This window comes from Pseudonaja textilis, chromosome 2 (assembly GCF_049901715.1).
Source record: "Pseudonaja textilis isolate UNSWEBS1 chromosome 2, rPseTex1.2, whole genome shotgun sequence".
NCBI lineage: Eukaryota > Metazoa > Chordata > Lepidosauria > Squamata > Elapidae > Pseudonaja > Pseudonaja textilis.
The window spans coordinates 144,271,296-144,296,732 of record NC_141991.1 but is presented as its reverse complement, the minus strand read 5'-3'; the positions used below and the strand labels follow the sequence as shown (position 1 = coordinate 144,296,732).

At 43.7% G+C, this 25,437-nt stretch overlaps 1 protein-coding gene across 18 annotated transcripts in view; it reads left to right on the top strand.

Moving 5' to 3' along the window:
* CCDC120 (coiled-coil domain containing 120) overlaps window positions 1-25,437 on the top strand; it is a 45,547-nt gene that overhangs the window by 14,813 nt on the left and 5,297 nt on the right. For 6 of the 18 annotated variants that reach the window (XM_087925672.1, XM_087925671.1, XM_087925668.1 and 3 more), the window contains 8 exons: window positions 17,376-17,498; window positions 17,601-17,734; window positions 18,579-18,692; window positions 19,171-19,393; window positions 20,749-20,805; window positions 21,928-22,126; window positions 23,081-23,185; window positions 24,127-24,831. In XM_087925672.1, coding sequence (XP_087781798.1) covers window positions 17,450-17,498; window positions 17,601-17,734; window positions 18,579-18,692; window positions 19,171-19,393; window positions 20,749-20,805; window positions 21,928-22,126; window positions 23,081-23,185; window positions 24,127-24,831 — 1,586 coding nt within the window. In that variant the 5' untranslated portion in view covers window positions 17,376-17,449. Of the gene's footprint in view, window positions 1-8,649; window positions 8,789-9,069; window positions 9,129-12,796; window positions 12,917-14,086; window positions 14,405-16,585; window positions 16,678-17,350; window positions 17,499-17,600; window positions 17,735-18,578; window positions 18,693-19,170; window positions 19,394-20,748; window positions 20,806-21,927; window positions 22,127-23,080; window positions 23,186-24,126; window positions 25,140-25,437 lie in introns of those variants that run through there. The other 12 variants (XM_087925670.1, XM_087925664.1, XM_087925676.1 and 9 more) reach the window with 11 other exon arrangements.

The window sequence follows — 25,437 nt, the reverse complement described above, 5'->3', positions numbered from 1 at the left end:
GGGGTCTGTGTAACTTCAGATATGTCAAATGGCTAGTCCTAAGTAAGTCCAGGGCTACTTGACTGGTGGCTCTCATATTTGTTCTCCTAAGGCTCACTATGAGAAAGTTAAGTGACTCAGTCCTTTAGGAATTTACCTGACCCAAACCGCTTGGTGTATCTTTCCCACCTCTGTGGCCTCCACATACCTTCACCTCCCATTGACCTTAACATTTGACAATCCTGTTTGGAGCTGCTGGGAGTTATACTCTTAGTCTAGAATAACAGCATGTACTAAAATGTTGCAGGAAGTCCTGTTGACTAAGAAGCCATTGGTATTCTATATGTAATTTAAAACTGAGGGAGGAATCTTTACACCAAACTCAGATTAGAAGACTAAATTCCATTTTGCCTTACCTGCAAAAATGTGTGGGATTTCTAAATTATTTAATCTGTGGGTACATTCACATTACTAATTGCTAGTTCCTAACAAAACTTTTTCTCTGTTTTAAACATATTCAAGGCCAAGCCGTTTTTTTTTTTTTTGCCAGTGCTTTGAAAGCTGACTGCATATTTCTGTTTCTGCATCATCTATTTGTCCAGGGTTTACTTAGTACTTTATATTCTCACAACAGACTGAACTTAGTATCTAGAGGGTCTGTTTTGGACAACATGCAAGATAAAATGTGGTTAGAGAAAAACCAGAGACAACATGATGTGCAATATTTCTATGTATTACATTTCTTGGTCTAACGTCCTTGGAAGGAGATTTCTATCTTGCGCTTTATTCTCACCTGGCTGGCAGTTTAGACAAAGGGACTGGCCCATGTGTTATGGCAAATTTAATTTACAAGTGAAAGATTGGAAGATAGACCCCTCCCACCCATACATACTCCCCCCATAATACAATTTTGTGTTCATTGGGTAATATTTCAACCCTCTGAACCCCAGTAAATTGAACCTGTGAATAGAGAGCAGAAGATAATCCCTAGCTTTATATGACTAAGGGGCAGGGGTATCAAACTCGCATTGTCACGTCATCACGTGACATATCGCAACTCTTTTCCCCTTCGCTAAACCGAGGGTGAGCGTGGCCAGCACATAACGCATCCGGCCGGCGGGCCACAAGTTTGATACCTGTTAACAGGCCAATCAACTGCAAAGAGAATCATGTGTGAATAGGATTTCAGTTTGTATGATACACTCACTGACACTTCCTATGTATTTGAACCCCAGGAGATAGGTATGCTACTGCGTATTCAATTCATTAGCAAATAACAAAGGCCCACATTTGGCCCCTGTTTCTACATCAAAATCCAAAGTTGAGTTTGAAAATTCTAGGCGTTGTGTTCCACCTTATTTGGAAAGGGAAAGAAAGCTCCATGGCACTGTCTGTAAGAAATTCTGTCTTTCCTGTTCTTCTTTCTGCTAGGATGCCATTAGATGGAGCCTGAGGCTGTAAGGACAGGATGGCTGCTGTGAAGACACTCCAGGGCCGTGTTTCCAACATGGGCTCTTTTCACTGTTGCTTTTGGTTGTTGTTGTTTTTTTACCTGCAGGGCAGAAAGCCAAGAATGCAAGGAATCTGATCTCATCCTAGGCTAAGGCAAACACCCAGCATAGCAATACCTTGTGCTGGGTCATACCATTTGCTTACGATACGGGGGTGGGTGGGTTTGAGATCAGTGTGCTGCTGGAAATGGAGTGGAGCCTAGTGGATTAAGCCACTTGGGTGTTTTTATAGAAGGCGTTTTATAGAGTTTCACAAGGAAACTCCTTATAGAATTCACAAGGAAATTACATCTTCCTCTTGAAAGTTACAAGTTTGAATGGAGTAACTAGAGATATTTGAAAGACTTGTTCACGCACTTTGCATTGATTTTGGTTTGGGTGTGGAAAAGTTTCTTTTTTGTTTGTGTTATTCTCTGCAAGGATCCTTCTTCCCAATTCTATTGACGTTACAAGATGTACAAGAAAGATCCGTTGCTCTGTTTCCCCACAAGTTTACTAGGAAATGTTTTACTAGTTGAGGTAGTTTATGACAGAGAATGAGGTGGCTGAATGGAGTCACTGAAGCAGTCGGCATGAGCTTAAATGGACTCCGGAAGATGGTAGAGGACAGGAAGGCCTGGAGGAATGTTGTCCAGGGGGTTGCAATGGGTCAGACATGACTTCGGAATTAACAACAACAAGTTTATGGTTACCTTTTACACATTTCCTAATATGCTTGTTCGGTACTGGAATTTGAAAGAGTATCAGTGGGCAGGGAGAGGTTAACAGATTCAAGGGGAAATATCCATGTCCTTGGTCTGCTCAGAGTTCCACCCATTTCTGAGATGAATCCACCTTCCCTTCTCCCTCCCCCTTCTACAAAACATCTTGTCTGAGAGCTACAAGGTCTTTCGCCTGCTGATCCGCATCAAAGGACTTGGTGGCTTTCTGCCTCTGCTATTTGATGCCTCTGGCTCCGAGGGTGGGCCTCTTAAGGAACCTCTTTCTGTTAAGTTTGAGCACTGCTGGATGTATGCACCACATCTCCAGCAGAAACAAATGGTAGCATCGTAAAATGGTTGAATACATTATGCCATACCAGGAATGTGGAAAGCTAACAAACACCATCTTAATAAGTCACATCAATAAACAAGGAGAAGCTAGGCTGGAACTGTTGCTTATTTTTTCAGGATGTGTTTTTTTTAATGGCATCATTCAAAGAGGCATGTTTATAACTTGATATTCATTCTTCGGCTTTGGAAGCCTCCCATTTCAATCAGTTGCGTTCGAGGCTTAGCCCAAGTTATGCAGAATAAACTGGCAGAATCCTGAATTATAACATTTTAGGCTGTCATATAGATGCATATTAAAAACCCTAAAATCAGATCCGTGCATATAACAAATTCTTATAGCAGCCAAGTCTTCTCTGATAGATAGCTTAATTAGGTACAAGAATATTAACTGCATTATTTAATCAACCTTTTCTGTAAATGCACCTTCGAATCAGTCTTGACTCCTGGCAGCTGCCTGGACTAATTTCTGCAGTTTCCTTGGCAAGATTTTGGAGGTGGTTTGCTATTGTCTCCTTCCTAGGGCTGACAGAGAGTGACTGGCTCTAAGTCATCCAAACGAAGGCAGAATTCGGGTTTCCTGGTCTCTAGCCCGATGCCTTCACTGTTACTACAAACTGACTCTCCAATCAACCTATTGGCAACCTGAGTCAGTGAAGCAACTTTTAAGTAACATAAGGCAAAAGCAGATTTTGAAAAAGGGGCTAAATGTAGCCAACAATAAGCAAATAAAGATCACCCATGTTGAGGAAAAACAGCAATAAAACACCATAGGCCAATGAAGTCACAAATTGCCATGCTTCAGGTTTGTTGAAAATGAGAGGTCTTCTGGATTTGCACAATTGGGGCCATTCAGCAGAAGCTAATTCAAAAGACAGGGTCACCAAGAGAATGTCTCTGGGCTTCCACAGGATGCATTGATTTGTTAATGGGACCTGAGGCATACCGACTCTGCCCAATCTTATTGGACAGCTGGAGAGGGGACTGCACCCAACCTTCAGTGTGAAATAATCAACCCATTCCTAAGAATATGCAATGAAAGCTTCTACCTCCCAAGGTTCCATATTTCACGTTCATACATAGTCATACGATAGGAGATTGAGCCAGCTCCTTAAAACCATTGTTTTTGTTTTACTCCTAGTAGGAATTTTCAGGTGCTTTGAAACAGGCATCTAAACACCGGCACCCATCCACACCCTAAAAGCACCTATCATCCTAAACCAATAAGTGGGAGAAGCAATTAAAATGATGAAAATAACCCTCAGACAGCCCAAATAAGATTGTGAGTTAATTGCAGCACACACACAATTCAAGAGCCTAGAAAAATAAGACTTCTGCCTCATGTTCAAGAGTAGCCACTAGATCTGTCTCTGGGACTAAGCAGTCCTGAGCCCAGGCACCTTAAAAGTTTTATCTTGGGTAAAACAGAGTGTTGGGTTCAGAGTGTAGCATATGAACCTTTGGGCTTGGAGTTTAAATGTGTCAATTCTTCTTGGAAACTCTTTTCAAGCTCATGGTTGCAACAATAGTCCTGAACGTAATAATATACGTGTGTGTGTGTGTGTGTGTGTATCCCACGTCATTATAGTTGTGCTTTTAAAGTTGTAGCAATGTTTCGGCATGTAAGTACCCGCAAAAACTTAAGAAAACATATACATACATATACATATACATACATATACATATACATACACATACACATACACATACATACATATATATATTGCTCAAAAAAATAAAGGGAACACAAAAATAAGACATCCTAGATCTGAATGAATGAAATATTCTTTTTTAAAAAAAACAAATTTTATTGATGTTCAAAAACAATACACAAACAAACAAAACATAAAACATCTTTTCTGAAAGCAGCTTGATCCCGGGTTACATCTCTTCGTACAGACACAAATTCAAATTCATGCTCATTTTATATACCATTCCATATCTTATTGCCATTTTCCATTTTCTATATAGCTTCTCCCCTCTTTTAACTTTCTTAGTTTTATTTTATTTATCTCATCCCAGTTCAGATCATTATGCTTATATTCTTTGTCTGTCCTGTTTTCAGCTGTCTATCTTTTCTCTTTAAACAAAATTTCTCCTGTAATCACTGATTGGAGTATGACGCCTTTATCTCTTTCCCCTAAATTTATAACACTTAGTATAGTACAAAACTTCCATTTGGATTCTGCTTAGTACATTCTAAAGTTACACACTATATTTTAAAAAGAGAAAAAATTATAAATATATAATATAATTAAAACAATCCATACCACTTCAAATCTATATTAATATCCATTTAAATCTTAAACATTTTACACATTACTTTTCAGTTAAGTATCATACTTCTATGGGAACACATAAACTTTCCAAAATTATTCCCCACCCCCACTTCACTTATATTTTAAAACATTGTGTCATTAAGATGTTCACATTCCTTCCTAATTCAATTCTCTCATTTATTCCATTTCCTTCCTTTTATTCACAAAAGTTTCACTAAATTACACTGAGTATTTTATCCCACTTTTTAATCACATGTTGTTTCCAATTTTCTAACATTATTTCTAATACAAATATAACAATACAATCTTATGTACCTTTGCAGAATCACTTTTTCAATTAAGTTTTTACCCATTATCTCTAAATAAGTCCTGTTTCTTTACATCTTGCTCCACACCTTTAAAGCTTCTCATCCCTTCCTTCCTCCCTTGCTTCTTCTCTCTGCCCTTTTTACCCCCTTGTCTCTCCACCCCCATTTCCCTCTTCTGTGTTCCCCCATTCTGTTGCTTTCTAACATTATGTCCACTTTTCACCTTATTTTTCCCTTTTTTGGTTGTTTTTTTAGATCTTAAAGTCTCCATTTTCTTTTCCTCCTTTCCTCTTTCTTCCCCAAATAAAGTTACTTGTTCATTAAAGATGGCTTCTTCTTTGTCCCAATCCTCTTGTTGCACAGTCCTTTCTTGTAGTTTCTCATAGGTACAGATCACCATTTCTAAGAATTGAAAAAGAGAGCCAAGAGAGCCCTTCTTGTTCCTCTTCTTTGTATTTTTTAAATTCCATTTTCAGTTCATCCACAAGTGATGCCATTGTTAAAAAAAAATTTTTTTTCAAACAACCACCCAAGTGTTTTTAGTCATTCAAATATAATTTCCAAAAGTCCCAAAGTCACCAAACAATCCAAATACACACAAGCTGTTTCTTTTGAGACTTTCTTCTTTTTTTCACTTTCTCTTCCTGGGGTTACTGTTTAGTTACAAAGTTCCAGTTAAAATGTATCTTTTAGAAGTCTTGTTAGTATTTAATCAGATTCTTTTGAGTTCTAGGCAGTCTCCTCCTTCCAAATCCTGCTCCTATTCTTTTCATCTCCCTTCCCACTTACAGCAAAAAAAATATTTTTTTTAGTGTTCAGAAATCCTTATTATCCCCTTGACATTTAATTATCCAGTTTAATTACCTATTGATGCCAAAGCGGGTTGTTCCAATTTCTCATTCGTTTCTGTTGGCTGTCAACGTTAGGAAGGAGAGTGAAAAAAAAAAAAAACCCTCCCTTTTCACTTTCATTCACCGCTTCCGAGTCTTCTTTGGGAGCGATGTATCTTTTGCAAAAATTTAAATTCCAGGGTACCTTAGTTGTTGCTTTTTGTCCCGGTCAGCCAAAAACTTTCACTTCTTAACTTCCTCCTGCACTTTCTTTTCCGGCTGAGTGCTCCTTTGAGGCGGCAATTTCTGACCGCCGCTCTTACCGCCTTCGGAAAAGGGAGTTTAGCCGGCTGGGGAGGAGAGGTGCGATTCCCCTCGACCCTGCCAGGTCTCCCCTGTCTTCACCACCTCTACGGGGTGGCTTAGCCCTGAAGCCGGCTGGCTCGGGGCACTCCAGCGGTGAGTGCAGGCAGAAACTGTGCACGATCGCGGATTCCTGCCTGCCCCGAAGCGCTGCAAACCGGAACTCCATGAATGAAATATTCTTATTAAATACTTTGTTCATTACATAGTTGAATGTGCTGACAACAAAATCACACAAAAATTATCAATGGAAATCAAATTTAGCAACCCATGGAGGTCTGGATTTGGAGTTACACTCAAAATTAAAGTGGAAAAAAACACTATAGGCTGATCCAACTTTGATGTAATGTCCTTAAAACAAGTCAAAATGAGGCTCAGTAGTGTGTGTGGCCTCCACGTGCCTGTATGACCTCCCTACAATGCCTGGGCATGCTCCTGATGAGGTGGCGGATGGTCTCCTGAGGGATGTCCTCCCACACCTGGACTAAAGCACCCCCTAACTCCTGGACAATCTGTGGTGCAATGTGGCGTTGGTGGATGGAGCAAGACATGATGTCCCAGATGTGCTCAATTGGATTCAGGTCTGGGGAACGGGCAGGTCAGTGCATAGCATCAATGCCTTTGTCTTGCAGGAACTGCTGACACACTCCAGCCACATGAGGTCTAGCATTGTTTTGCATTAGGAGGAACCCAGGACCAACCGCACCAGCATATGGTCTCACAAGGGGTGTGAGGATCTCATCTCGATAAGTAATGGCAGTCAGGCTACCTCTGGCGAGCACATGGAGGGCTGTACGGCCCCCTAAAGAAATGCTATCCCACATCATTACTGACCCACTGCCAAACTGATCATGCTGGAGGATGTTGCAGGCAGCAGAACGTTCTCCACAGCGTCTCCAGACCCTGTCACATCTGTCACGTGCTCAGTGTGAACCTGCTTTCATCTGTGAAGAGCACAGGGCACCAGTGGCGAATTGGCCAATCTTGGTGTTCTCTGGCAAATGCCAAACGTCCTGCATGGTGTTGTGCTATAAGCACAACCCCCACCTGTGGACATCGGGCCCTCATACCACCCTCATGGAGTCTGTTTCTGACCGTTTGAGCAGCCACAGGCACATTTGTGGTCCACTGGAAGTCATTTTGCAGGGCTCTGGCAGTGCTCCTCCTGTCCCTCCTTGTACAAAAGCGAAGGTAGTGGTCCTGATGCTGGGTTGTTGCCCTCCTACGGCCTCCTCCACGTCTCCTGATGTACTGGCCTGTCTCCTGGTAGTGCCTCCATGCTCTGGACACTACGCTGACAGACACAGCTAACCTTCTTGCCACAGCTCGCATTGATGTGCCATCCTGGATGAGCTGCACTACCTGAGCCACTTGTGTGGGTTGTAGACTCCATCTCATGCTACCACTAGAGTGACAGCACTGCCAGCATTCAAAAGTGACCAAACCATCAGCCAGAAAGCATAGGAACTGAGAAGTGGTCTGTGGTCACCACCTGCAGAACCCCACTTTATTGGGGATGTCTTGCTAACTGCCTATGCTTTCCACCTGTTGTCTATTCCATTTGCACAACAGCATGTGAAATTGATTTGTCAATCAATGTTGCTGCCTAAGTGAACAGTTTGATTTCACAGAAGTGTGGTTGACTTGGAGTTACATTGTGTTGTTTAAGTGTTCACTTTATTTTTTTGAGCAGTGTATATATAAATATCTTAATCTGCCCTCAGCCAATCTTTGTGTTGGACACAGCCGGAGGGCCCCAGGTTAGGAAATGGAACTGAAACCACTGGGAGGGGCAGGGAGTTGTCTTGGTCTTTCAGTATTGCAAGGTTTTACAAGTGTGTTCCCTAATCCGGATTTGTGTGCCTGGGAACAAAGGTGATCTCTGATCAAGTTTCTGCCCTAATAAATATGCTAGCACTTTTAAGGAACCATCACACTTATTGGTTTTAAACCTGTTACGCTTTGAGCATGTGGCACATTTGCATGTATTAATTACAGAACAGCTTTTGTGTTTTATTGCCCTGTAGAAGGATTTCAGTTTCTTATCCCTTTCCTGTTGTCTATTAAAAGGAGGGGGGGGGCTTCCTTAATTCGCTTCCTAGGCTCCCAGGCATTTTTTTTTTTAAATGGTTGAAGTTCTAGACAGGGAAAGGAGTCAATGGCAAGGGGCGCGGTCTTACTCTGGAAGTAAGGAAGAAAGATTTCCACGCCAAAGGGCGTAACAGGAGTAGCTCCTGGCCTTTCGGGAACTCGGCCGGGCGCCTTTGGGCAGCTCGTGGCAAGGCAAGAGTTAAAAGGAGCGGCCCCTCCCTCCTCGCTTGTGGCTCTCTGGAGGTTGATTCGCCGCCGCCGCCGCCTCCGTAGTCACTTCGGTTTTGCCCAGCGCTGTAGCTGGGCAGTTTGGGAGAGAGCTGACCCTTTTTCTCCCGTTACGAGCGGCGGCTCTCGGCTCAAGTGCGAGCGGCGGAGGTAAGTCGGAGCTTTAGTTGTCCAAGGCGTCCGCTCAGGGAGTTCGCGATTTCTCTTGCAGGAGTTTGGCCAAAGTTTAGTGGTTTGGTGGGGCCGGCAAAAGCGCGGTCCGATCCAGTTCCGGGTGGGGGAATAAAGCGTCCTAGTTGGAAAGTTCCCGGAGTTTCCCCCTCCCGGTGGCGGAAAGCTCCCGGGTGGAAGAATCGGTAGCTCCCCTTCGCCGTTTCCTGGTTGCAGGCGAGTCTGCGTGTCAGGGAGGCAGGTGGGTGGGAGAGGAAGCGGAGTCCCAAGGCGCTCGGGAGGTTTCGATCCGGAGTCGCTCCCTCCCGTCCCAGGAAGGGTCAGTATTATTGAGTGGGCGCGCTTGCAAACTTTTGAGTGGGAGGGATGGAGGAGATGTTAGTCCCGCCGGGGCTGAAGCCCGCCTGCCGCCTGAAGTTTGCCACCCAATAGCCATCGCTTCTGTCTCAAGAAGTCCCCGCATCATCACCTGACTTCTCTCTCTGAGGCTTGTGAGTGACCAAACCTTAAAAGATCTCATGCAATTTTTGAGGCTGTCCTTGGGACGGTGTTACAATCAGTCAGGAATCCTGTTTTAAACCCGATACAGCTAAGAACAGCTTAAGCCTTTCTCAGGGCTGCGACGCGATGAAGGCAAGGTCACAGGAGCGCTGTTTATGCCCTGGTTTGGGTGCAGCTGGGGGGTGGGGGGTGAGTTATAGTGGTGAAAGAGTCGCTAGAGGGGGAAAACTGTATTTGATTTCCTTTAAAAATGGTTATCTAGAAGAGGGTGGGGAGGAGAGTCCATGCTTTGCTTTAATTATGGTTTGGCCCAGTCTTAGGGAATATTGCAGAAAATAGGAAAAAAGGAATCTATATGCATTGACTTTGGTGAGATAGGCGTACTACTTCAATAAATATTTATGGCAAAGGAGATTTCATATATAGGTATTAATGTTTATTTGCTCTTGCTAAAGCCAATTAGAAGCAAATGCCTGGTTGGTGTAGATTAATTGTATCTATTTTATATAAAGTCTGCTTCACCCAAGACATTAAAATATGAATCAGAGTCCCATTTGAATTTAATCATGTTTGCTGGCTTTAAGCTAAGCTTCCTCGGCTTTGGCCCTTTTATCTCATCTGAAGTATAATTATACTTACCTAACATGGTTATTGTGAAGCAAAAGTAGCAACTTCAAATGTTGCTGTACTACACACTCTTCGCTATTGGTGTCCGAGAGTCCACTCCAGAAGTCCCGGTTATACTGATTACGCAAAAACATGGTTGGAATCACATCTCAGGCTAAATATAGTTAAGTAGTGGGTTGTATAAGCCATAATTACCTGTGTAATTGAACGCATTAAGCAATGAAACCCTGTTTTGCCAGTCACAGGAGTTAGATTCATCCAATACACTGTCGAAATCAATGAAGTTCTAGTATGATTTAATGCAATCCGCATGCTAGATATAAATACTGATGTGAGAAGTACATTCTTTTGTGCATCTCTTCCTCCCATTCCCCCCCCCCCCAAGTTCCCCTGAAAGGAGACTCGAGTCTTCCTATTTTAGCAGGAGGGAAACTGAAGACATGAAAGAGTTCATTCTTCCAGACAGAGAAGACAGACAGCTGGATTCACCTTGCTTGTTTAACTCAGGGGCTGTGTACACACTACATTGAACCCACCACTCTGGGGTTACACAACCCACTAAATCACATACTCCCTAAAAGACCAAACAAGCCACCAAATGAAAGGTATCTGTCTATGCAGCCTTTGTGTTTTTCATCTGTATTAAGTGGGTTGTGTGAACCCACCAACCAAATTAGTTGCTAAAAAGAAGCATAAAGGACAGATTTTATCAAACTGCACTGGGCTGGCAAAGTTCATGACAGACCTATAATTTGTCCTTTATGCAGTATGAAAACCAGCATGAAGTATCAGCAGGTGAAAGAAAAGTGGGCTGCAATTCCCCTTAGTCATTAACTACAGAGGGACATCTTTGGCTGGGTGTAATCTCTTGGGCTCCCCCACCTTTTAGGGCTGAGATGAAGATAAGTGCAGTGAGGAAAAAATTCTGGGCTCCTTGCAGGATAAGCAATGATGAGAGCAGCAAAAATCAAGAGGTGACCAGGCTCCTGATGGGAAGGAAATGAAAATACCTTTGGAAAACTTAGTTCTGCAGCATTTGGTATAAGTCAAGGTCAAAGGAGTCCTTTTGAGCTAGTCAGAGAATTTGGATACCTACCGGTATGTTTGATCTACAGCCTTCAAGATTATCAATCCTAGGGAGCTTAATTTTAAGTGTAATACAGGTAGACCTTGACTTACTACCATAATTAAGCCCAAAATTTCTCTTGTTAAGTGAGACATTCATTAAGTGAGTTTTACCCCAGGTTATGACTTGCCTCAGCTGTTAAGTGAATCACTGCAGTTAAGTTGGTAACATTGTCGATAAGTACATCGGGCTTCCCCATTGACTTTGCTTGTCAAAAGGTCACAAAAGGGGATCACGTGACCCCGAAATACTGCAGCCGTCATGAATATGAAACACTTGCCAAGTGGCTGAATTTTCATCACGTGACCATGGGGATACTGCAAAGGTCATAAGTGTGAAAAACAGTCAAAGGTCAGTTTTTCCAGTGCCGTTGTAACTTTGAATGGTGACTGAGTGAACTGTTGCAAGTTGAGGACTACCTGTACTGGGGCTTAAGCCTGTTTAGCTATCTATTATCTTTTCAATTTCCTTCTGCATGTAATGTACAGAATCTGACTCTTGGGGCAAAGGTGATGCCTCCGCAGCTAGATGCAATCTGCACAGCAACCACTGGATGGCAGTAAAGAGTGCACCATTTTTGTAAGTCCCCAGAGGACTGTTTCATTTTTCTCATTCAGGGATGAACTGAAGTCTTTAAAAAAAAAAAAAAACAGGATCTGGGGCTAAAAATGAAAACCTGATAGGAAACCGGGGTGTCTCTGAATTTTGTCCAGCACTCTTGGAAATCAATGGTTCCAGAAGTAGAGCGGGGGTGGTGGTGGTGGTGGGGTTTGAGGAAATTGCTATCTTGCTGACTCTGGGAGGATGTGTTCCTGCCTGCTCTGCTTGACTCTTGTCTGGGGATTAGGTGAACCTTTGCTGCAGCGCTGCCAGACAAGATGACATGACCAGGTGTTGTAAGGGTTTCCGGGGAAGGGCTCCACCTACTGAACTCTACACCAGCATTGTAGTCACCATGCAGGAAATTCTTTCACTCTGGCTGGGTCATACATTAAACTATAATGTCCTTTTGTTGCTTTGTGAGAAGCCAATGGACCAGTTTATTCAGCAGGCTGTAGTTTGGTAAACTGGTTTCATGCAGCGTGCAGATATATAACTGTGGCTTAATGCAGGGCTGTATTCGGATCCCACATTGCTTGTCTTCGTTCTCCCCACCCCTGCTCGGTATGCAAAATGGGAAGAATAGAAATAACGCTTAGACTTGTATGCTGCTTCACAGTGCTTTTACAGCCCTCTTTAAGCGGTTTACAGAGTCCTCCTATTTTCCCCAACAATCCGGGTCCTCATTTCCCCGACCTCTGAAGGATAGAAGGCTGAGTCAACCTTGATCTAGTCAGGACTGAATTGCTGGCAGGGAGGGAGTGGTAACCCATGTCTGGTTGACTAAATTCCATATGCCTAGATCACACAAAGTAAGCTGAATTCAGGCATCTCATTAAGCCATGATATGGTTTACTTGATTTTGGAATAGGAGATCCAAACCTAGACAGTCATGGCTTATTTAGTAAGCCAAAGCAAAACAACACGCAATGCAGAGCCATATATTAACTTAGCCATGAGATCTGATCTTTAAGCTCCATGTACCCAGATAGTTCCTGCTCATGGCTGTCAGATGTCTGTTTGATTTTTCAAGGTTTCACTACTATCGTTTTCTTTCTTTCTTAATAGAAATGGAGCAATGTTTAATAGAACAGCATTAACTCCCAATAGTCACCTTCCTTATCCACTCCCTGAGAACAATCACTGGGAGGGGTAAGAAGGAAGGTGTTGACACTAAAGAGTCATGGAAAAGGAATTACTGGGAGGGGTAATGTGCTAATCTCAAGAGCCTTGGAAAGGAGAAAATATCAGTGGTAAGGCTGCTTCCCCCTTTCCCTTTTGGCCCCCATATTGTTTTGTGGAAATACGGTAAGGCGATCTGTTCACTAACCTGTAGAAATAGCAAATGTATGTTTACGCTTGTCTGCAAGGAATTATGGCTAAATGGATTTGTATTTGCTACACCTTGTTTTTAAGTGCTAGAGCATCTACAGGCAGCTTTCTTAAGCTTGGCACCTCTAGGGGCTCTGAATTATAGCTCCCACACTCCATAGCAATTGTAGGTTGTGCTTGCAGTGGGTAATGGAAGTTGTGGTGGAGCTCACATGAGCAACATGGAGTGGAGAGTGCTGGAACTTTAATGATGAGATAGATATAAGGGCAAAAACATAGCCTGAAAAATGGCCCATTCTAGTTTTAATTGGTTTCAGTATTTTCAAATAAGCAGCACAACAATAAAAGAATTATAGAAAGGAAAAGGAACACTGAGAACGTTTATTGAATTTGAAAACGTTACAATGCATAATATTGAACATTTGTTAGGTTCAATTTATAGCTTTCTTGTGAACTAAGATTCAGAACCCAAACATATCAATGACTACAATTAAATGCTACAGAATTAGAACACAATTGTGAGTAATGGAAAAAGAACATTAATTTTACCTTGCGTATTATACACAGAACTGGTACAAAATGTTTTACTGTTGATACATCATTCCAGTCTTAATTGCTAAAATGAGTTATTTGTTTTCTGAAAAAATGATGGAAATATAATGGTTGGATCATTTTTCCTTGTTTGGTGGCAATGTTGCAAAGCTCAGCCATACTGGAAAATTATTTAATATAAAATGGAACAAATCCTGAAAGTTGTAATCCCACTAAATTCCAAGATAGTTTTATTAAATTTCATTCAGCCCTATATTTCTCCAAAATATTCTGAATTGGCATTGTATATGTTAATGCATTCTGTATGCTTTTTATTAGTAAGGATGTTTGATTCCGCTCTTTGGAAGAATGGTTAGCCAAAGTTTGGGAATATGCCTCAATGTCTAAAATAAGTTCATATTTAAAAAACTAGATCTGATGTAGAGTTCAATTCTATTTGGAAACCATTTCTAGACTACAGTGTTGTATGTAGAATTGTGCCACATTCAGGATTAAGGTTTTCAGATTTGCATTTTAACTTGACATTATATTATCTACAGATCGTTCTTGGTTTATGGCCATTCAATCAGTGACTGTTCAAAGATATGGTGGCGCTCAACAAATGGTACTTATGATGGGTTCACATAGGTCCAGCTATCACAGTGTTCCCACAGTTCCAATATTGCAGCAAACTCTGGTCACGTGATTGGGATTTCCAGTGTGCGCTAACGTCATTCCACAAGCAAACACAATGGGGAAGCCAGCAGGAAGTCAGAAGTTGTAGTGATATGAGGTCCTTGTTTAACAACCCACATAGTCCTCATTTAACAATGGTAACTGGGACTGCCAGAATTGTCACTGCTAAGCAACACAGTCAGGTAACATCACACAACTTTGCTTAGTGACAGCAGTTCCAATTGTTGATCACATAGTTTCTCTCTCTCTCTCTCTCTCTCTCTCTCTCTCTTCTTTCTATAATGATTTGAATAGAGTTGACCAAATACCTTTAGTTTAAAGTTATTGGGACATGTTTTGATTGGAAAATGGATATGAAATGACTTATAATATTATATGCTGTAATAATGTATTAGAATGTGGTGATTTCAAATTCATTGGCTATCCACCCATGTTTCACTGCTTATATTTGGTTCTTTACCTGTATATCCTGTTCTTTATAGTTTCATAAATTTGTACTTATATTAATTTGAATATAAGTACAAATTTATGAAACTATAAAGAACAGGATATACAGGTAAAGAACCAAATATAAGCAGTGAAACATGGGTGGATAGCCATGAATCTGAAATCATCACATTCTAATACATTATTACAAATTATCTACAAATTATTCAAATTATCTGTTACCCATAGTTTAAAAAAAAAACACAGTTAAAAAAAAGATGACAGAGATGGGGCCAGGCTGTACTGGACAAACACTTCCTAAGCAAGCCCACCTGATCTGGATGTTAGTCTTGGTGAGCTTTATGGCAACAGGTGTTCTTGGCCTGTGACTCGAATTAGTTATGTCACTTGGGTGGTTTCTTGGCCCTGTTCTTGCCCTGGACTCCCAGCTGGCTTGGCTGGGATCGGGTCTCACTGAAAAGCAGTTGCAGCCTTTGGCCCCAGCACAGAGATTGTGTAAGGCAGGGACCAGCTGTCTCACTGCCCCCAGACTTCCCACCGGGCTTGGTTGTTGGTTGAGTTGGTAGTGGAGGAGGAGGAGGAGGAGGAAACCCGCAGGAGGGTTTCTTGCCTTTTTCTCCCGTTGGGGGCTGCCCTGGGCTGGGAAAAAGTGCAAATCCCAGTGGTTTGTGCAAAAGTTCTCTTTTGGCTCGAAATTACCAGGGCTGTCTCCATCAAGAAAACTCATCAACATAACAATATCAAAGAATATAATCCATGCAAATGTCTATTTAAATTGAGAGCACAATGCCAGGAGGACTTGAGGTTGGCAAATCTTGCTTCTGAGAGTATCCCTGGCTGAGGGGAAGGGAATTAAAAGATGGATAAGGTGGAAGCCCAATGCCTGTGAGCTCAGGATGCTGGGGGGGTTGGGGCAGGTAAGAGAGCGTGAGATCAGCGGACACCTTTTTTCCTTTGCTTCTAGCTTCCTCCTGCTTAAAGTATAAAACCGGTTTTGGTATGTTGGCATTTGAAGTAGGAAATCTCTCGTGCTCTTTCTTCTCCTTGCCGGAAAAAGCACGAATGTTTTCACAATACCGTATCTAAAAACAGCAACTCCTTGCTCCCTGCATATATGATTTCTGGGGTAACTCACATGTAGTCCTCGACTTATGACCAAAAGGGCCCCCAGAATGTCCATTGCTAAGCAAAGTGGTGGTTAAGTGAGTTGTGACCAATTTTACGGCCTCTTTTTTGCCGTGGGCATTAAGCAAACCACTGCGGTTATTAAACGAACCACAGGAAATGAATCCAGCTTCCTTGTCAGAGGCCAAGCAAAGGGCGACCTCCAGGGCCTGAATTTTGATATCCTCAAAATGCTGTGACAGTTGTGTGAGGAAGTCTGGTTAAGAGTAATTTGTTTCAATGCCATTGTACCTTTCAACGCTTGCCAAATGAATGGTTGTAAATTGAGGATTACCTCTAAGGCAGAGGTCTCATTCTCGCAGCCCGCAGGCCAAATGAGGCCCGCAGGACGATATCCTCGTGGCCCCCACCGTGATATGAAAATATAATATTAGTGTATAATATAAATATAAAGTATAATATAAAGTATAATATTATGCGGCCCAGCCTCACCCAGCCTCTGCCTCCAGCGGCCCCCAGGTAAATTGTGTTTGAGACCCCTGCTCTAAGGTGTTTAACATTTGGGTGATTTCAAACATTTTGTAGAATCCCATCCTACTTGTTTTTGTGTGGGGGACTGTTGGGAGCAGTAGTCAGTATCTCTGGAAGGAGCCAAATTGAAAAAGACACCCACCACAAAGAAAGATGCATTCCTCCCTCCCTCTACAATTATAGGCATAACACAAGTGCCAATTACAGCTAGTTAAAATGCTGCCTACAGTGCAGTCTTTCTCATAATAAACATTCTCCAGATGCCTTAGACCTACAACTCCCAGAATTCCTAGGTTGGGTAAAGCTTCCACAGAATCTTCTCCTGGATGCAGTTGCTGCACAGACCACAAAGGTTGGTTGTCAACGGTTGGGTCCTTCTTCAAGCTTTGAGTTCCAGAATTTGGAGTGACCTGTTGCGAGTAGTTGAATGCTACCATTAACAGGAATCCCAGTTGGCCAAATTTTGTTGCTGAGGGACATGTGTTACCCCCCAAATTAGAGTGATATGATTCCAGCGTTGACGCTATGCCTTGGAAAATTAAATAGGCTCCGAGGCAGGAGGACATAAGATTTGGTGTCGCAGTTTTCCACCATTCACTCAGCAGTCAATGGTCTTGGGTCAGACTATAGAAACTGCAAGTCATCTTCGGCTAGCAATTCTTCCCTAGCCTCACATCCTCCAGTTTTCCATGCTGGCTATGGGAGGTAAAGTCCAACATGTCTGAATGATATCAAGTACTCTTAAAAAAAAAACCCTTTCCAAAGAAACAGGCATCTTCCGTGATGTTTGTTTTTATTTGTGAGTAAACTGATCTCTGCAGCTTCTTCCTCAAACATGAGCTCTTCTGAGCACAAAATACCACTCTGGTCCCTGCCTGTCTGCTGGTGGTTATGCGTGCCACCGTGAGAGTCAAGCAGATTTTAAATTATTTTTGGCAGTATCCTGCCCTCTGCTGATGACTCACCTTGCCTGGGCCAGCAGAAGCACGTCCCCTTTATATCCCTCCTTTCTCTTCCTTTGACAGTAACCGTCTGCTCTCCTCCAACTAGGAATTCCTGATGGGTCTCAGAGCCAAGTGATTTCCCTTGGAGGCAAGAGGCAAGGTGAACTTTCCCCAGAAGACATGGAAGTGAAGGGGCAGCTGATAAATTCATCCAGCTACAGCTCTTCAGGTAACTCCCTTCCCTCCACCACCTGTTCAGCGTCATTTCAGTGACCTGCAGTGAATCCGAAGCCTCATCCCTTGTTTTTCTGCTCTGCCTTTGCTTCTGCAGAAGCTCTGCAGCGAGAGCTCTGTCCTCGAATTCGGCTAGAGCGGGTCCAAGAACTCTTGGAAAAGCAGAAGTCTCTCCAGCAGGTGCTCAGCCTGCGCCTGAAGGAGCTGCGGCGAGTTTGCCTGCAGGAAGCGGTGCGTAACCGTGACAGGATAAGAAGCCAATGGGAGGGACTGAGGCAGTGGATCTACTGCTTTGAGAAGCTAGACTTTCCCAACCTGGGGTTTATCCTGTTTGTTAGACCCTCATCCCCACCACTGTCACTGAGTGCTGGCCAAACAGGCTTTGTAGTCCAGGACATCTGAAAAGCACTAAGCGGGGTTGGGCGGAGGTATGCACCCAACCCTGAATTTACACGTTTTCTGCTCTGTGTCAGGGTTCAAACTCTTTGAGAGTTTTAGTTTTAATCAGGTAGGTCATGAGCAGACGCTCACAGAAAGAAACAAGGAATGGGCACCTGAAAGTCTTAAGCTAATTGAGGGCTTGGAAGTCACTCTTTTGCAGAAACGCAAGAAAGGAAAAGGAAACACAAGAAAGGGAAAGGAAAAGGTTGGCTTGAGTTTCTTCAAGATGTAATAACATAAGGAGATGCCACCTCAGCCCGTGTGGCCTTTTCCCGCTTTCTGCTTGGAATGCAATAGCTCACCTAGTGCTTTCCAGATATCATGGACTACTAAGGCTGTTTGGCCAGTGCTCATCCTCACTGGCTAGGTTGGCTGGATGTTAAGAATGGATCAGCATGATTTAAAGCCATCGGGGTCAGGAAGGCAAGTGTGTATGAGCCATTGGTTTCCTAATGGGCCCAAAATGACTTCTCGGGCCAAGGTGTTTTAGCTGCAAAGTTGAAGAGTTTCATATAAATGGTATGAAGCTTGTCACCTTGGGTAAAAATCTCATATCAAGTTCCAGTGAGTTCCTTTGTTTCATTTCTAGATCTCATACCTATTTCATGTTGGTTGTTTCTCCTCTCAATGTCAGGAATTGACAGGAAAATTACCCCCAGAATATCCTCTGGAACCCGGAGAAAGGCTGTGGCCAGTGAGGAGGAGAACAATAGTGGCCTCCCGAATTGCCCCTGTCTTGAAGAATGAGGTGAGCGATCAATCTTATGCATAAGAGAATGAGGGGACCCCTGCATCTCTATTGCATGTTGGACTTTGGGGACAGTCCTGATGCCACATCCCTGCCTTTTTATTTATCTATATATAAGGTGGACTCATCCTTCCATCCTTCCAAGGTGGGTAAAATGAGGACCCAGATTGTTGGGGCCAATATGCTGACTGTATAAACAGCTTGGAGTCAGCTGTAAAGCAGTGTAAAGTAGTATATAAGTCTAAGTGCTATTGCTACTACCAAATTTGGGGACTGAACATCTCACTCACTCTGGGTGGTGTTCAGTTAAATCCCCAAAACATAAACATATAAGTATGTGTTATTATAATATATGTTAGCATAACATAATATTATATGTTCCTAGTTTGTATGTTAACATAATAGGTGTTATGGTAAAATCTTATACATATAACATTACATGTATGCTATGTGTAAGTGTATAAATGTTATACTTTAGGAAAACCCTTCGCTGGAGGAGCTGAGCCAGGAGCTGGCCCTGCAGCAGCAAGTGGCTGAGGCTGCCCGACGGCTAGCCGTTGCCCCTGACTTAACAGTTGATCAGCGCCGCCGCCGGCGGCAGGTTCAGGCGGATGCTGCCCAGCGTCTGCGGGAGCTGGAAGTGCAGGTAGCAGAATGCCGGGTGCGGCTGGGCAAAGGACCCCTCCAGAGAGCTGCTCCCGGTAAGTTATGCCGATTGCTAGCCGATTTCTCAGCTGCTTCATTGGCCACAGACAGGCTAAGCAACATACCAGGGTGTCATAGGCACAGTTTAAAAACACAAGCAGAAAGGAAAAAGGAATCGGGGTGATAACAAACTACACACACACACACACACACAAAAAGCATTGGTCAGTCTCAAAAGCAGGCTCCTATTCACCCTGCTGAAAGAAACAGGTCTTGTGGCTTTTTTAAAAAAGCGCAGCAGGGTTGGGGCTGAGAGGATTTGATGGGGATGCTGTTCCCCAGAACAGAGGCAGCCCCTGAGAAGGCCTGTCTCTCAGGCCATGTAAGACGGCATTGTTTTAACTGTGGGACCTTTTAATCCCCTTCTTTGGTCCCTCACTTCTAATTCTCTAAACATCCCAAATATTCTTATCCTTCCCCTAGATTCTTCGTTAGAAAGGCCGGCCATTATTTAGCTCAACAGGTACAGGTTGCTGCAGAGGGATTCAGAGTCTGTGGGGAAGAGCGTAAGGGGGATGGAACGCGCTGCAAAGAGGAGTTTGTGGGAAGCTTCATGACAGCAGTGATGGAGCTAGAGGAAGGCGGGACTGTTCCCTTGCTCCATGCTGAAATTCCTTCAGATTGACAGCCAGTATGGAGTACTGTTCCAAAACGTTTAGGGATTATTATTATTTTTTGAAGACTTTGAAGATAAACACATTATTATAGTGGTGAAGGTATTGAATTAGAGCATGGAGGCCTGGTATTTAGTTCCTCCTTAGGCCCAGAATCTCACCGGGTGATATTAAGCCATTCACTCTCTTGCTCTGCAGCCTGTCTCAAAGGAGTGTTGTTTAGGGGAAAAAAAATAAGAGGAGGAAGTACTATGTGTGCCATGTTGAACCCCTGACTGAAAGATGGGATAGACATCAAATCGGTTAAAAAAAAAAACAAACTAACCCATTCAACAAATCAAAAGTTTTTTAAAAATCTAGTTGCCACACAGAGAACAATTTGGAGGGGCATGGAGTGTTTTGTGGAAGCATCATACATCGTACTTTGTATTTCCTTTTTGAAATACAAAGGCGCTTGCCTAAGCAGTGATGATTCCTCTTGTGTTGGGAAAGGTATTATCGTCAGCAACAGCAGCGTATGTAAATCACGTTGAATGACCCACCACCGTTTAGCTGATATATGTCATCAAAGGGTCTCAACTCTGGCCACTTTTAAGATGGGTGGACTTCACCTGCCAGAATTCCCCAGCTAGATGGAGGAGTGAAGTCCACACATCTTAAAAGCTGCCAAAGTTGAGAAGCACTATTTTATCTTCCCACTTTCTCATCCATTTCTTTTTTTGTTCTCTCTTTTTAAGAAGAGGCATTTCACTCGGAGAGCAGCTCCCTCTCTGAATCAGCCAGCCATGAAAATGGTAAGCGTGGCCTAGTGGTCATTCTCAGATTGAAGAAGAGTGCTTGATGGTCTGAGATAAGCAGATACAAACAACAATTCTCACAAATAAAATGGTCTGAAGAGTCAAAATTTCCTAGACAGCCTTGTTCTCTAATTCTTGAGGGATACTGAACAATGAGATAAAGATGCTCTTATATAGGTTCAGAATATGACTCTTTACCAACCAATGGACTGATACAAAACCACACGGGCTGTCCATGTTTGTATGGGGTTGTCTCATTTAATGCATGCTTTTAGAGAATATAAGACTAGTATTTTGCCTTATAGTTATGTCTCCACTTGGAAGGGAGAATTTAGAGAGTTACTTATGCCTTAGCACTCTTAGGATGGATTACTGCAATGTGTTGCATATGGAGCTATCTTTAAAGATCACCTGGATGCTACTATTAGTACAAAATGTAGCAACCCTCCTGCTAACAGCTGAGAAGCACTGTAATCCTATACAGTAGCATTATTGCAGGCACAGTGTTGCCAATAGTCTTCTGAATATAGTTCAAGGGACTGGTTTTAAATGTTAAAAGTTTGGTTTGGGGTATTATAAACATGAAATTGTGGATAGCAGGAGACAATATTTTCAAGCCTTGACTCCCTAGAGATCGGGAGGGTTTTATTAAAAGAGAAGTGTGAAAATAGTTATTTCATAGAGCTTTTAATCAATAATGTTTCTGGAATTTTGGATGCAAAGGAAGGCTTATTTTTATGGTGTTAATTATTTTATATGAATATTATAATAAGTATTCAAAACAAAAATTGGGAGTTAATTTAACCATCATTTGGAACCATGATTCTTGAGTTTCATGATGGCTTATGCATAGAAGACAAGAATTATTCAACATCTTCTTCAAAGCACAGGATATAAAAGCACAGGATATAAAAAAACTGGCGGCCTAGGAGCTTCTCCCATCATTTAGTTTTGTATATGTGAGTTTTATAACCATGTTTATGTCTAGAAGCAGTTTCATCAGGTGATAGTTGTTTGTTTAGAAAAAAATCTAAAGTTTTGAGACCATTGGATTTTTTTAAATTGTGGGGGTGGTTCTATTTTGGCAAGATGTGCAGATATACTGTCTTCTGTCCTCAGATGACCCTCGCAGCTTCCATCCTTCCAAAGTCTCCAGCCACCCGGGAGCTTTCCCAGACAGATCCTCACCTCCCAAGGCCCGAGATCACCTACGTGCCATCTCCAGCAGTCCTGACCGCCGACCAGGCTGGCGAATTTTGCAGCCGGATGTGTACAGTGAGGCCAAGGACCGCAGGAACTCTGTTGCCAGCCCAACCAGGTTGGCCAAAGATGCCGGATGGCTGGTCTGAGCAAATGGGGGAAAAGCAACCCAGGCTGACCTGTCAGCATGGATAAGAGTTTTGTGTGGGCTTAGAAGCCTGATTTTACATACGCAACAAAAATGAGCTGATGGAATTGTGGGGTGTGATTATTTTAATATTTTGCTTATAAAATAATTCCTGCCCAGCTTTGCAGATAGCGGAGAAAAGAAGTGAAATAGACTAGATTCTGAGGGCCTGTGGTCTATTTTGAAAGGATGAGTTCTTTTTGTTCCCCCCAACCACCCTTTTTTCTTTAACCATACAGAAAAATTTGGAAATCTGCTACGTGGAAGGATTGTTAAAATAATACCATCCTGGCAGTTTTCTGGCTTGTTCAATTGGCTGCGCAAGCTTGGCCCATTGTGTCCAGATTAGGTGCCTCCAATCTTGGCCATTTTAAGCCTTGCAGACTTCAACTCCCAGAATTCCCCAGCCAGTCATGCTGGGGAATTCTGGGAGTTGAAGTCCAGAAGGCTTATTAAAGTGCCCAAGGTTGTATGCCCTTTGTCAAGATTTCACTTAGGGTTAGGAACTAGAGTGGAAATTGCTAACTGCAGACAATAAGGGAAGGAGTAGAAAATCCCATTCAGCTGGTATCTTTTCATCTCTCCCTAGAGCTTGTTTTGTGAAGATAAATGGGATTGAACTCCTCCTTCCCAGGAAAACAAACAGGGGGAAAAAGCAGCTTAGAGGGCAGCTTTTAAGCTTCTTTTGCCAACCAAGCTGAGCTGCTTGCCTTGGTGACTCAGGCTCTCAGAGCACTTTTTTTTTTTTTGGTGCGGAGGGGAACGGGACTTGGAATCATCCTTTTAGTCTAAGTGCTTGTCCACATGTGAGCGTGCAACGTGGCTCTTGAAACACGAAGAGCCGAACCCACTTGTTTAAAAAAGGATCCTTGTCTGTTTACACAGCCCCAATCGCACCCTCCCCAGAAGCATGTCCAGTTTTGAGGGCCGGAGCGTCCCAGCAACTCCTGTGTTGGCAAGAAATGCGTGCAGTGGAAATCACCAGTTAAGGTAGCCTAAATCCCCTTTCTTCTCTCCTTTTCTCCTGTCTTGTAGACGGCCGGCCTACTGACAGCGTTTTACTATTTTTTCTCTATGCAGTAACTAGCAATTTGAAGCACAGTAAATTGTTGCTCTGCTTTGTGTCAGACTGCACTTAACTGAGGCTTTAAATTCAGGGGTGGGTTGGACAAGGAATCCAAAGGGATATTTGAGGGAATCGGCTGCGGGTAGCAAGAAAAGGTCAAGATCGGTTTTCAAAGATCCTGCAAACTAATCGGGAAGACAGCAGTGCCTCTAACTCTTTTACTCTAGTTTGTGTCGTCCAAACTTTTGCTATCCTTGTCATCTTTTTAAGGCACGCACATGGGAGGGAACACTTCAGTATCACTCCCCCAAAGTGGAATGTTTCTGCTTCAACTTCCTACTCTGGGCAATGCCTCAAATTTGGAAGAAGACTTGATATGGCCCTAGTAGTAACACTGCCATGGTAATTCATGCAGGGAATTGAGAACTTACCATCCTTTTCTTTTGGGGGAGGGTGAGGAATCTTGAATTGCCCCAGTCATGCTGGATGCAGATTTAAACAGCAGTTATCTAACCAAGTCTACCCCCTGACCAAAACAAGTGGACTGAAAAGGAAACAAAGCTAATAGGCACCTCGAGATGCAACAGGTAAAACGACTTCTCTATAGAGCAGGGGTCTCCAACCTTGGCAACTTTAAGACTTGTGGACTTTTAACTCCCAGAATTCCTCAGCCAGCAAAGCTGGGAGTTGAAGTCCACAAGTCTTAAAGTTGCCACGGTTGGGGACCCCTGCTCTAGACGGATATTTAGGATGTGCAAGAGATTCTTACTCCCCTTCTCCCAATCATGCATGTAATTGTATTTCTTATTTCAAAGCTATCTAGCATAAAATTAAAAGCAGTAATTTATCCTCTACTTCGTCCCAGGTCAGAGGCCCCATCTCTCCACTCCCGCCAGTGGTCAGGCAGCCACGATTCCCAGCTTGGCCCTCCCAGCCGGGACACCAGTGCTGACAGAGCTTCCCTCTTTGCTGCTCGGACCCGTCGAAGCAACAGCTCCGAGGCCTTGATTGAACGGGCCCCTTCAGAAGACCCCCTCCTGCCCACTGCCCCTCCGTTTAAGAGTGCTGAGGCCCTGACCCCTTGCCTCTCTGGCCGGACCCCTCGCCCACCTTACAACGATCTCCTCTTGGACTATTACCTAGAACGCCGGAGCTGTGGCGGTGGTGAGCATTTGTCTCGCAGGGACGGCCCCCCACATCTGGAGTGGGGAGCCTTTTCTGAAAGCCCGCTTCAGCGCCGAGCCCGACCCGCTGCCCGCACTAAATCCTGCGGGCCGCTGCTGCCCCCGCAGTCCCGCGAGGTTGGCTATGGACCCCCCTTACTTCCTCCACGCAACTTCCACAAAGCCCTTGCCCTGGAGGGGCTCCGGGACTGGTACTTACGCAACGCTGGAGTTACCCAACGCGGGGCACCAGAGAGACGAGGACCATCTCAGTCTGTACAGCAGCACCTGCGAGGCTACTGTGATCCGGGACCCTCCAACCCCGACGTGGGGTATTACGGGGGGCCAGTAATAGGAGGTGGACTGCCTCACTCTGTGAGCTATGCCGGGCAGCCACTCTATGGCAGGTATGCAGCCCGTTTTTTCCCTTTGCCGTGACAAGCTCAGCAGCCCCTCCCCTCTCCCCCTCCCCTCGCTTGCCTAAGGCCAACCCTGCGCCTCTTCCCTCCGCTCTCCCCCTCTTTCTTTGGCTTCCCCCCCGCTTTTTCAAAACAACTGGCGCTTCTCTGGCTGCGAATTCTAAACTGTTGGAAAGGCCTGCCTGTGAGGAAGAGGAGGAAAAGGAAGGAGGCAGGTATCCCTTACACAGCAGCTTTCCCCGACTCACCACCCCTTTGCTGGCTGGGGACAATGGGAGTTAAAGTCTAAAGCAGGGGTGTCCAACCTTGGCAACTTTAAGACTTGTGGACTTCAACTCCCAGAATTCCTCAGCCAGCTTTGCTGGCTGAGGAATTCTGGGAGTCGAAGTCCACAAGTCTTAAAGTTGCCAAGGTTGGACACCCCTGGTCTAAAGCCTCTGGCCAGTTGCAAGGCTGGTTCTTTGTCACGGATGGCAGAGACCCATTGAATGAACCAAAGGAAACTGGGATGGTGGTTAGTGTAGGGTAAACTGGATCCAGAACTGGAGACAAACCAGGAGGGAAAATAAGTATTTTCACTTGTTGCATGACTCC